Here is a 12366-nt window from a genome sequence, read left to right on the forward strand (position 1 = left end):
ACATGTCCCACCTGTGACTGTGCCTCATCTTCATGTACGCCCATGCAATTTGCATGAATATGCATATAGGCAGACAAGGATAATCGCACTGCAAAGATGAAATGATGAGGGTGGAGAAAGTGATATGCCGGCAGGAAAGAAGGAAGAGTGTCAGGAAGGCGAGGGGGAATAAAGAGGTGTGTAGGAGAGAGGAGGAGGCGCAGGGTTGGGGGGAGAGAGAGAATGGTGGTAGGAGTCGACATGAAAGGAGCCAGAGGGAGATGGAGGGATAGAGGCGAGAGAAAGGTGAAAAGAGGGAGGAGGGGGGGGGAGGAGGAGGAGTTGGGGTGGTGGGTGGTTGGAGGAGGGAAGGCGTCAGTCTTCAGGAGGCAGCGAGAGTGCAGAGCAGAGCGTCACGAGGATGAGAGGGGAGAGGGCGAGACCGCTCCTGAGTCGAGCTGCTCCTGAACCCCGCGCACCCATGCCTGAAACAGAGACACAGGAGGACACACTGAGACACGGCTCTTTAGTACACAGATGCACAGTCTTTAGGACACAGAGACACAGCCTTTAGGACACTGAGACACAGTCTTTAGGACACAGAGACACAGCTCTTTAGTACACAGATGCACAGTCTTTAGGACACAGAGACAAAGAGACGCAAGTCTTTAGGACACAGAAATACAGTTATTTAGTACACATAGACACAGACACAGACACAGGTAATTAGAATACAGAGACACAGGTCTTTAGGACACATAGATCTTGAGGACATAGAGACTCAGGCTCTTTCCTCGAAGGGGGAAATGTCAGGACTCCACAGGCTTAGTCCGGTGACAGCCGACAGTAAATCAACACACAAGGCTGACTTCACCAGCGCTCGCCATATCTGCATTATTAATGGCTTTGGGAACAGGAAAAGCCATTAAAGGAGTCAGAGATGATAAGGCTTACGTCACAAAGCAAGATCTCTTCAAAGCATGGGGGAAAAAAAGAGAGGAAAACGTGCATTTGAATTTCACCACACTGTCACAGCGCACTGTCTACCGCTCTGTATGCTGCCGTGCTTCGCAGTCAACAAGGAATAATAACAACCCGGTGACAGAGATGGATTGCCCCGCACGGGAATTTCTAAAAAGGTCGGGTCTCTTGCATGGGCGAGAAGTATATTACACGCGGTGGGAAAAGGAGGCAACGAGGCCAGAATAAATGTACAATTTGGATGATTGAATCATCATTAAAGGCTTATCATTGCAGGACATGGGTGCATTGGGTGGGGGTGGGGGTGGGGGTGGGGGGAGGAGGAAAGGTGAGGAAGCGTGAAGACCAGGAAGCTTACTCAGTTTATGGATGTGAATGGGCTCGCTCCCTGCGCCCTCACCCCCCTCGCTCAGCGCCCGGATCTCAATGACATAGTTGTCGTTGGCTGCCAGGGTCAGCTCGGCCATGGTTTGGTCGGTGGTGATGGCCTTGGCATCGTTGTGGCGGTGTCTGCGGCACACCACCTTGGGCGATAGAAATAAACAAAGACATAGATTTACACATAAAAAAACTGGGAACAATTTGTTGGAGGGGCAAGGATAATGGGTGGGGGTGGGGGGGTTGGGTGGCAGAGGCCTGCTCTGGCTGCTGCTTCGGGCTGGCCTTAAGACATCTTCCCCGCTGTGAAAAAGCATTCATTCCACACATTAAGCACCATGACTCCTGGGTATTATGACCAACAGCGGCGGCACAGAGTCTACTACCTCTACCAATGGCCCTGCGGAATAACCACTGACTACTCCACTCTCCATCACTGTAATGATATCTAAGATTGGACTGTAAAAATAGTATATGGCAAATATTCTGCATCTCAGCATGCACAGACACAGACATAAACACACACACAAACACACACACACACACACACACACACACACACACACATAGGAAGGAGCATAAGACTCACAACATATCCTGTGACCTCTGACTCGGTCTCCAGAGCTATAACTGGGTCCCAATGCAGGGTGAGCTCAGAGCCAATAAGAGTCCACTTTACATTCAGTGGAGGCTGTCCAGGGGCTGAGACAGGGAGAGAGAGAGGGAGAGCGGGGAAGAGGGAGAGAAAAAGGGAGAGGAGAGAGGGGGAGATAGAGAGAGTGAGAGAGAGAGAGAGAGAGAGAGAGAGAGAGAGAGAGGGAGAGCGGGGAAGAGGGAGAGAAAAAGGGAGAGGAGAGAGGGGGAGATAGAGAGAGTGAGAGAGAGAGAGAGAGAGAGAGAGGGAGAGATAGAGAGGGAGAGAAAGAGAGAGAGAGAGAGGGGGAGAGAGAGAGAGGGAGAGAGAGATGAAAAAGAGAGAGAGAGAGAAAGTGAGAGAGAGAAGAGAGAAGGGGGGCAGTCACAGAGATAAGAGAGAGAGTGAATAAGGTGGGAGGGGAGAGGTATACATTAGTCAAAATATGGCCATTCTACATTGTACATGTACTGCATCAAAGTAGGGAAATCTACATGATCTAGTTTCCAATAAGCTTCTACATTTAACACATTCTCAGACAACAAATAATCCAGAGTACATCAACATGTACACCTAATGTGTATTCATGACGGCACTATCCTAAAGCTGGTCACAGTGAAGGCTTCGGCATGTGACAGAGACACTCACGGGGTTTCTTGGTGGTGGCGTTGACGGGCGCGGACTGGGGCCCAGTGCCGGCCGTGTTGAAGCCGCTCACCGTCAGGTAATACTGGGCGCTTCCCCGCAGGCCGCTGATGTTCACCGCCGTGTAGTTGGCGGATATTCTCACCTTGCCCACCGTGTCTGGTTTGGTGTTGTCCTCCCAGTACACAACCTGATGGCCAGGGAATGCACATATCAGGCTTTCTATTTAGTATTTTTGCTGTTTTGTTGCACCAAGACACTGGCGGGAATTGAGCTGTAGCTACGCTCCCTAAAGTGCTGGAGGACCCTACCAAAAAAAAAACCTGCTATATAGTCCTCTGAAAGACTCGGGTGTGATGAGAGAAAGATGTGAAATTCACTGATTCACTTCCAACGAAATATGGCACTTCTTTGAAATAGCAGCTACTAAAAGGACGGTTTCTCTTTGTCTGTGAAGTATATGATTCCATTAGCACAGTTCAGAGAACTGCCTGTATAAAGAACCACTTGTTTTCAAAATCCCAACATTTAAAAGATGTTGAATACAACTGCATGACGAAAAGACTCCGTCGTGGACTTATCTATGTTTAGAAATATGACTAAACACTGTAATTACATTAGAACGAGGCATTTATGTTTAGGTGTATGTGTCATTGACATTTGCAATATTACAGTCGTGCTGCATCTCTAGCTGACATTTCTTTCCCATGTGCGTGCTAACGACCCTGACAATGACAAACCTTACTAATTGCAACTAATTACATTATCCCAATTATGTATGTTTAATAGAATTTCACAATGCTAATTTTCAATTACTACAATCTGTCTGTGGGCAAAGAGATATTTAATGAGGGTAAAATCCAATATCCGCCTAAGGACACATACACCATTAATGTTTGTGTATGGCGTTAAGTCAATAAATAATTAGAGAGGAAATGTACACTATACCCATGGGCCTTGCTTTTCTTTGCTGCTGGATTGGGATTGGATTACATTTACAAAACCAACAGAAAGTCTAAACGCGTGCGGATGAATCTATACATCAATTTTTTTTGTCAAAAGATTAGTTAATCAATCTATCAGTGAATGACACAAAGTCACATTTCTGATCTGGACCATCTGCTGCCAAAGATTTATTCTGAAAGAGCTGTGACTTTTTTCTCCTTTAGATCGCTCTATCGTGACATTATGGTGTTATTATCCGTGTGCAATATATCCAGTACCATGGCAACCAAATGTGTTTTTTGTGCCTTGGGCCAGAGATGCGAGAGAAGGAAGGGGGGCGCTGGGTGAAGACGCTATGCCGCTTTTGCATCCTTTAAAAGGAAGCTTTCAGTGGGCTCTGAGATGAGACGGCAGAGAGAGGAGGTGGTGGTGATGGGTGGGTGGGGGGGGTCAGGCTGGTGGGGGGGGGGGGTCAGGCTGGTGGGGGGTCAGGCTGGTGGGGGGGTCAGGCTGGTGGGGGGCCGTCTGAAGTGACAGCGGCTAAATGGAGGCGCCGCCTCACACAAACGCTCCGGGTGACACGTCGAGAGCCCAGGACAACACACCGGCGCAGCCAAATCCACCACGGCCAATTAAGCACACGGTTCCGGCCGGAGCCCAACAAAATATGAAAGGTAGGGTGTGTACTCGGTCACAAAGGACGGACGGAGGAGGAGGAGGAGGAGGAGGAGAGAGCTCGAGCCGTACCTCGTAACCGAGCACTCTCTCAGGGATGGAGCGCAGGGGTTCCCACACCACTTCAATCTCGGACGCTGACATGCTCTGGCCCCTCGCTCTCACCGGTGCCAGGCTGGGCACTGGAGCAAGTGCAAACACATAGGAGAGAGAGAGAGAGAGAGAGAGAGAGAGAGAGAGGGAGGAAAAGAAAAGGAATTTCCATCAACAGCAGCAAAACAGGGAGGGAATGGGATGAGAGCACAGAGAGTGAACCTACCCAACACACACACACACACACACACACACACACACGCACACACACACACACCACACACACACACACACAGACACACACACATCCCTCCTCCTGCAGTTTAATAGGATCTGTGACTGACAAGACAGAAGGAGAATCTGCACCGCAAATTCAATTAACATCATAGCTCACTCATAGTGCTGTAAGTGCCTGCCAGGATTTCCTGTAAGCTACCGTTGCAATAACTAATATCAGGTTGACATTCACAGCTTAGGAATGGAGGGGAGGGAAAAGGGAGTGGGAGATGGGAGATGGGGTGAAGAAAACTGTCTGAACCAACTTACTATATCATTATTATTCAAGGTCACGTCTGAGTGTGTGTATGAAAAGATCAGAGATGTTCCTGCAGGCTGCTTTCTCATTCTCCCCCTTACCTTCCTCAGCCGAGAACACGGTGGCGACGGAGCTGAAGGGCCCTTCCCCCCGCTTGTTGAAGGCCCCCACCTTCACGTCGAACGGCGAGAACGGCGGGATGGTGTCGTTGCGGAAGACGTACTTGGCCACGCCGGGGGTGGAGACGACCGTGCGCGTCCAGGTGACGGAGCCGGCCGGCCGCAGGGCGATGATGTAGCCGAAGCCCTCGCCGTTCTGGAGTTCCTCAGGCACGGGCTGGGAGCGAAGCACAAAACTATAGTGATATTAAAACACATAGAGACAGAGACACGGACTGCCCTGCATCCACCGACACAGCACACCCACAGAGAGAGGGAGAGAGAGAGAGAGAGAGAGAGAGAGAGAGAGAGAGAGAGAGAGAGAGAGGGAGATGCTGGCCATATAGATGGGGAGGAAAAAAGGGAGAAAAAAGGACAGTCCACTGAGACCGAGGAGCCTCTATCAAAGCCCCTATAGACTCAGATGCTGTAAAAAGTGTCCACTCTCTCCTCTCTAGGGGCCAGGGAAATAGGCTGCCTTGTGTCTGGAGACATATGCAGATGGATTTTCCCACCGGGGACAAGGGGGGAGACTGCCTTTGATCACTCAGCCCTATCTGTTCCTCTTTAAATCCCACTTTATATTCATTTTAACAGTGTCCTCACACAACGGGCACGTGTGGCAGATGTTAGTCGAATATGGGACACGGCTCCACATGGTGAAAAAAAGGCAACTTTGGCTGTAGAGAAAGACAAACATGGCCTGGCCTGCCAAAACTGAGGTAAATGCAAAGACAAGTGAGAATGCAGACCACCATCCTGTAAATGCAATTTAAAATGCATTTGGTGGCAATGAAAAAAGGCACTCTCTAATAACCATCTCAAGTGAAGGCCTCTTTATTACCTTCAGTACCCTGATGGTGGACTTTCATTTCCAAATAAACAAATAAGGAAATAAACAGACGCATAGGAAAACAGTGCGGCCCTCTGTACACCTGGCCCTTCCGTGCCTGGGCCACATTTACAACGTCGGTTTGCTGTTGTCAGGCGAAGGGGGGTGTGCGGCTCAATTTTCTGTCCCCTCAAATTGAATAGCACTCAGGAGGGTGAAATGGAGCCTCGCGGCCGCACCGCAGGCAAGGGGGAGGGGTGGGGCTCTACTGGAAATCATAAAATTGCTTCATTCAATTCTGGACAATTAAGCAAAGCCATTACCCGGCAATGGCGTGAACAGTAAAAAGCTGACAAATGACTTACCTCCCATGTTATCACTAATTCCGATTTTGTGCCGCCCCCGCCTCCGACATCAGTGGGAGCTGTATCAGGGACTACAGGGCGGAGAGAGGGGGAAAAAAGAAAGCACAGAAAAAATTCCAGAAGAGCTCAATTACAGTGCCATTCAGTTAAATAGGCTCAACCACAGGCCAATATATTCCCCTCTCTGACACAGCTTTATAAATTCATTTTATGTTTAAAAGCCCCCTACCCCCCACCCCCTCCCTATCTCAGTTATTCACTCACTCAATCTCCCTCTTCACAGAACCCATCTGCAGTCTATTTTATTTCATTTATTTTTTTTAGCGAATGCTGTCTTTCAAAAATGCCAAATGTCACAATGAATAAATAAGCTACTCTCTGTTAAGCATAATATCCAGATCCACCATTTTCCTTGACTGCTCTTTGCGCGATGCGAGGCGACGCCGCTACAGATTTGTGGAGCACCCGTGTGCATCCACTTGTGTATCTGCCTCTCCAAACTAAATGATCCATCATATTTAATCTGTCAAATCAGCCACTGCTTGAAAAAGCCTTGAATGTCAGGGGTGTGTATAGTCATCCAAGCGTGAGTGAGTGTACTTTTTGGTGTGTGTGTGTGTGTGTGTGTGTGTGTGTGTGTGTGTGTGTGTGTTAAGAGACACTTACTGGCATCCTCGGTCCGTGTCTTTGGGGACGGTGGACTGGGCTCTCCCATCCCAACACTATTACTGGCCACCACTCGGAACTCATACTCCACCCAAGCATTCAGCCCCACCACAGTGGCAGTGAGTGTGTTTCCATTGATGACTTCAGGGACTACAAGACACAAACACACACACACACACACACACACACACACACACACACACACAAACATATGACCACACACACACAAACACACACACACACACACACACACACACACACACACACACACACACACACACACACACACACACACACACACACACACACACACACACACACACACACACAAACATAAGACCACCCCCACACACACACAAACATATGACCACACACACACACACGCACATACACACACAACCACAAACAAGCACACATACAAACAAAATGGCATGTGGTAAGATACTACAAACACATTACTTGATCTAACTTGAACAACTGTTATATAGTCAAATATTTTTGATAAAAGACATAAACTGTTTTCCCCTCCTTGCCCCTGGGACACTTCTGTGGTTGGCAGCCCATGTTACCTGTGTCGACTGCCTGCCAGCCCACCGTGAAGGGAGTGCGGGCTTGGACCACATAGCCGGTGATGGGACTTCCGTTGTCTCTGCCGGGAGTCCAGGAGAGCTGCGCCGTGCTATCTGTGATCTCCTCCACCAGCACCGTCTCAGGAGGGCCTGGGGAGCCTGACTCCAACAGATAAAGGAGCCAGGTTAGCAAAGCATCGCCACCAGCACCCCTCCCACTCCACACACACACACACACACACACACACACACACAACCACACACACACACACACAAAGTGTCACATATGCACACACACACTTGCATAGACACACCCACCCCACACACACACACACACACCCACACATACACACAGACTTGCATAGACACACACACACACACACACACACACACACACACACACACATACACACGCATACACACACACCATGGCACGGCACGGCGTGGGGTAAGGGAGGGTCACGTGAATGCTAACAGTGCATGCCGGGTTCATAAAAGGTTACCGAGTGAAACGCTGATTTCTCCCCCACAGTTTCTCTTTAAATAACGGCGAGTGCTGCTCATCCCCCCCCCCCCCCCCCCCCCCGCACACACACACATCCCTCTATCCCCGTGTCTCAGCTTCTGAGAATGGCTCCATGTTTTTGTCTGCCTGCATCTCTCTGCTCCAAATCGTTTGCCGCTACTCGTATACATTTCTATTGGGCGGCGCGCCTGCGTTCAGTGTGTAAATGAGCCAATTAGGGCTGTTCTATGTGATAAACAGCTCCTCTCCAAAGCACCTGGGACTGACATCATGATACCCGCAGGCTATGAATACTGATGTGGATCACCACCATACCAATGCCGATGACGATCTGTTAATGTGTCAGCCTCAAACTGGTCTGCCCTATCAAAATATTTTGCCTTTTTTGGGATACTGTTTGCATATGTAGGATACATTATCTGATTAATTACATGTGAGTTGTCATGTCCATCTGTTATATATATGGTTTATGTAGGTCATTGGACACCGGAGTCGGTTCAGTCCACGCATGCATTGTCTATGCAGCCATGATTAGATCTGTACGTGACACCTCCATCTGCCTCTGTGTCTAATTGCCACTGCAGCGGTAAAGGCAATTTTAGAAATACACTTCATATTTCATTTCAGTGGCTGATGGAGGTATTAATAATTAATGGAATCATAATATGAACCTTCTACTATGTGCCTCTGTCATGGCACCATGAGATAGCTGGAAACCAATCCTAAGCATTCCATTCCACAGCGCTTGTTTGCACAGGGATCACACTTTCTCCCAACAAATAAATGGTGTGACTGCAATGCATTCTGGGCAAAAACGAAATGGGTAGGAATAATTTCATACCTTTAACGATCAATATGGCGTCAGCTGACAGATGCTCCACATCTGTGTCGATAAGGCAGACATACTTCCCGCCATGGTTCAGCTGGATGTTTCGAATCATCAGATCCCCTGCAATGGACTACAAAAAAGAGATGCGCAAAGCGTCCGTGACCATCATTTAACGGCGATTAACACTAAGACACACTTGAATAAGCATCATCCAAATGCTATGCTGAAGGTACAGGTTGGCTGTTGGAGCAATGCAGCCTTTTGATTTGCTGATTACTGCATGGTATGAAACATTTGCAGGGAGCTCAAATTAATGAGGCAGTCAGGAACTTTACAAAAAAAATTAAAAAATCACTGTCGATTCTCTGACCTTGCAAGCACAAGGCTCTGAATGCTGGGAGCCATTAGCCCTTGCAATGTTGGCCGAGACCCACGCCATTGAAAATCCTGAGAGACAAGCCTCCCCCACCTTTTAGAATGTCCCCGGTGGTGATGGAGGAGGAGGAGGGTGACGACTTCAACAAATCGTCCTGTGGCCTCCCCCCAACCCCCCCAACCACCCATTGTTGCTGCCACACCGGAAGCCACTGTGCAAACAGATTCTCTAATTGGCAAGACGATTCTAATTATTCCCTAATTATGTGTGCCCGACCGGTGCAGCGACAAGACAGACACACAGTGTGAGCAAATATTGTTCCAGACAATGCACAATTCACATTCATGTTAGCAGGAGTCAAGAAACAAACATAACAAAGGAGTTTACCATTGAAAATAATGTTTCTCTCACTTTCTCCCTCTCCCTATCTCCCTCTCTATCCCTATCTCTCTCCCCCACTCCATTTTTCTCCCTCTCCATTTCTGTTTATCTTAACCCTAATAAGGGTCAAAAATCACCAGTCATTAAAATCTTTAATTTCTCTTCTTCCAGGATTCACTTTCCTCCGTGAGTTCATGGAAAAGCATCATATATTTACGATTAAATTTATCATTTATTTGAAAAATAAAAAAATAAAGAAAGAAAAGAAACAATCATATTATTTCACACAGAATTCTCTGCAAAGAAACATTCTCTCAGAAAACCGCCAGCTTCGAAAATATTCATGCCTTTCTCTCTTCACACTGTTCCCTCACATTGTGTCTTATCCTTGGGGATTCTTTTTGAACCACAGTTGAGACACACACACACACACACACACACACACACACACACACACACACACACACACACACACACACAGACTCAAGCAAGGCGTAATCGAGGTTAGAGACACTGCCAGGGAGCCAGATTCCATCAAGCTCCGGGGGGCAATGGCGGCGACTATGCTTCAGCTGGGTTCCAATTGCGCATGAAGGCCCGGGGATCTCACAGGGCCTCCAGGGTGATGACAAAGCCAAGGCATACTTATGGTCGCTCTGGAGGCCCCTTCCCTGGTTCAGATAAGCCAGGGGTGCACAGCCTAGATGCTGGCCACCAGTAATCCTTTGCAGGGAGTCAATGGTTAAATCACCCCCCTCCCTCCCCTGAAAGCCAGGGAGTTATGGGGCAGATCCGGTTTAATTATGCTAATGAATTCATCAGAAGCCTGTTAATCTCTCTCCGAGCAGAAGACACAGAATCTGTGAAAACTGCAACTCATTACGCACGTCTGCACATGTCAAAGTCATCTATAATTGCCATTTATAACCAAGCTGGTCTGAACCTTACATGACCACTACCGGAAGATGTTCAACAAGCGATGGATCAACTTATCAGCCCGGGCTTTACACACTGTCTTGTTTGTAGTATGTATCCTTCAATGGACCTTGCATGAATAATTCATTTATCAAACACTTATTTAAAAACCATTTGCCATGAACAAAACGACTCGGTTTCTGTTAAAGAGAACACATGTCCAACAAAGAGCAGTGTCTTATCGGCATCTCTGTGTGCCGATTTCAAACCCGCCATTCCAGCCTTGCCCTTGGTTACCAGCCTACTCATTAGTAAATTATTTCAGGGCATCAGTTATATAAATAGGTATGCAAATTCAATTACAGCAAAGAGTAATGATAAGAATGTTTTCCCCCCCAGGGGGGAAATGAGAAGTTGGGAAGAGGGTGGGAGGAGAAAGAGTTTTAATTGATATGAGGGCCTTTCCCAATTGCACTGCATTGAGTTCGCTCTGGTGAGAACAACAGCTACTCATTTCGCGCAGTGAGTCTTGTTTGAGTGAGTGTGTTTAAATATAGAACCTCAGGAGGAGAGGAACCACTCTCTGTTACACCTTCAACGGTTCTACTAATGAGCGGAAGAGTCGGCGTGAGAGGCAGCCAAACAACAGGAAAAAGCTAATAAAACAAAATAAACGAGTGACTTAAAATGGACTGATGCTGCAGCTTACATCTATGAGCCATACTTTATTACTTCAAATGAGTCCGTTTGAGACTCATTCGGAAAAGGGAAATTTGCCATTAAGTTTTATGCAGTGGAAGCAGTTTTCAGTCCATGGTAATGGCAATGTCCCGTTTTTGAAGTTATGGTAGGATTAAAAAGCTAATTTATATAAGCCAACGCTACAATTCACATTATGCCAAGTTATGAATCTGTGCATCTGGCTTACACAACTTTCAGTCAAACAACCCGAACCGTCTTCATCACAGAAAGTTTATTAGAAAAAATAAATAATAAATCACCACCATTGTCAAAACGCTGTTTTCATCCATGGTGGCTAATGTTGGAGTGATACACAAATATAGCTCATTCCACCAGTGAGTGACTCACCCCGCCTACTCGCTCAAAATGATCCCCATCCCGATCAAAGTCGACAAGCTGCCCGTTGAATGCCCAGGAGAAGGACACATCCAGGGCCGGGTCGTGGGCTATCTGGCAGGGAAGCACGATGCTCTCGCCAACAATGATCTCCATGTTGCTTGGCCCTAGAGTGATCCTGGTGGGCTCTGTTCAAAGAGTCAAAACATTCTGGCATCACAGACCGGCTTCCCTTTATATCACACAGCACACACTGACATCCACCCCAGTGTTCCATCAACTTTTCTAAACCAGTTTAGAGATACAGATGATCGTTCTATTTTCTATTGTTCTAGTGTTCTGTTTAGGATGAGGTCTTTATCTCTGGAACAGTCAAACCACAACAACATATGGTTAATGAAAGAAAATGTTTGCAAAAAGCAAACTACCAGAGCTGTACATAAAGTGCTTTGCAATATGGGTGGTGAGTGGAAGGTCCACATAATTACATTCAACTAGATTAGTAGGTTCAGCTGTTGGTGCACAACAAACTGCTAATGAACAAAACAAGGGACTCATACATGCTTAAAGGTGCAGTATATCGGATATAGTGGAATCTAGTGGTGAGGCTGCAGATTGCAACCAACTGAACACCTCTCCCTTTCCAAGCATGTAGGAGAAGCTACGGTGGCTGTCAGGTGCCATACAAACATGAAAGGCCCTCTCTAGTGCCAGTGTTTTGGTTTGGTTTGGCTTGGTAGAAACATGGTGGCGTAACATGCTGGACTCCGTGGAGGAAGACCCACTCCATAAGTAGATATGAAGGGC

At 47.5% G+C, this 12366-nt stretch overlaps 2 protein-coding genes across 3 annotated transcripts in view; both read right to left on the reverse strand.

Annotated features, from left to right (window-relative positions):
* Positions 1-392: 392 nt before the first annotated feature.
* Positions 393-2504, reverse strand: LOC122132879 (contactin-6-like). The gene is made up of 5 exons (XM_042707709.1): positions 2501-2504; positions 1928-2067; positions 1195-1484; positions 602-614; positions 393-464 (listed from the first exon to the last, which is right to left on the reverse strand). Exons 1-5 carry the CDS (start codon positions 2502-2504, stop codon positions 393-395), a joined length of 519 nt encoding a protein of 172 aa, XP_042563643.1.
* A 63-nt stretch (positions 2505-2567) lies between these two features.
* cntn3b (contactin 3b) overlaps positions 2568-12366 on the reverse strand; it is a 44372-nt gene continuing 34573 nt past the window's right edge. For both annotated transcript variants that reach the window (XM_031567140.2, XM_042707754.1), the window contains 8 exons: positions 11572-11747; positions 8823-8940; positions 7456-7614; positions 6887-7036; positions 6221-6291; positions 4967-5201; positions 4310-4419; positions 2568-2807 (listed from right to left, as the gene is read on the reverse strand). In XM_031567140.2, the coding sequence (XP_031423000.2) occupies positions 2583-2807; positions 4310-4419; positions 4967-5201; positions 6221-6291; positions 6887-7036; positions 7456-7614; positions 8823-8940; positions 11572-11747 (1244 nt within the window). In that variant the 3' untranslated portion in view covers positions 2568-2582. The remainder of the gene's footprint in view (positions 2808-4309; positions 4420-4966; positions 5202-6220; positions 6292-6886; positions 7037-7455; positions 7615-8822; positions 8941-11571; positions 11748-12366) is intronic.

Source organism: Clupea harengus, chromosome 5, assembly GCF_900700415.2.
Source record: "Clupea harengus chromosome 5, Ch_v2.0.2, whole genome shotgun sequence".
In the NCBI taxonomy this organism is placed as follows: domain Eukaryota; kingdom Metazoa; phylum Chordata; class Actinopteri; order Clupeiformes; family Clupeidae; genus Clupea; species Clupea harengus.

Excerpts from the sequence above, each read along its gene's own strand:
- LOC122132879 (XM_042707709.1), bottom strand. Across the intron at positions 1,485-1,927 it reads CAGAGGTCACAGGATATGTT|GTGGTGTGCCGCAGACACCG; the intron begins GTGAGTCTTATG and ends CTATCGCCCAAG.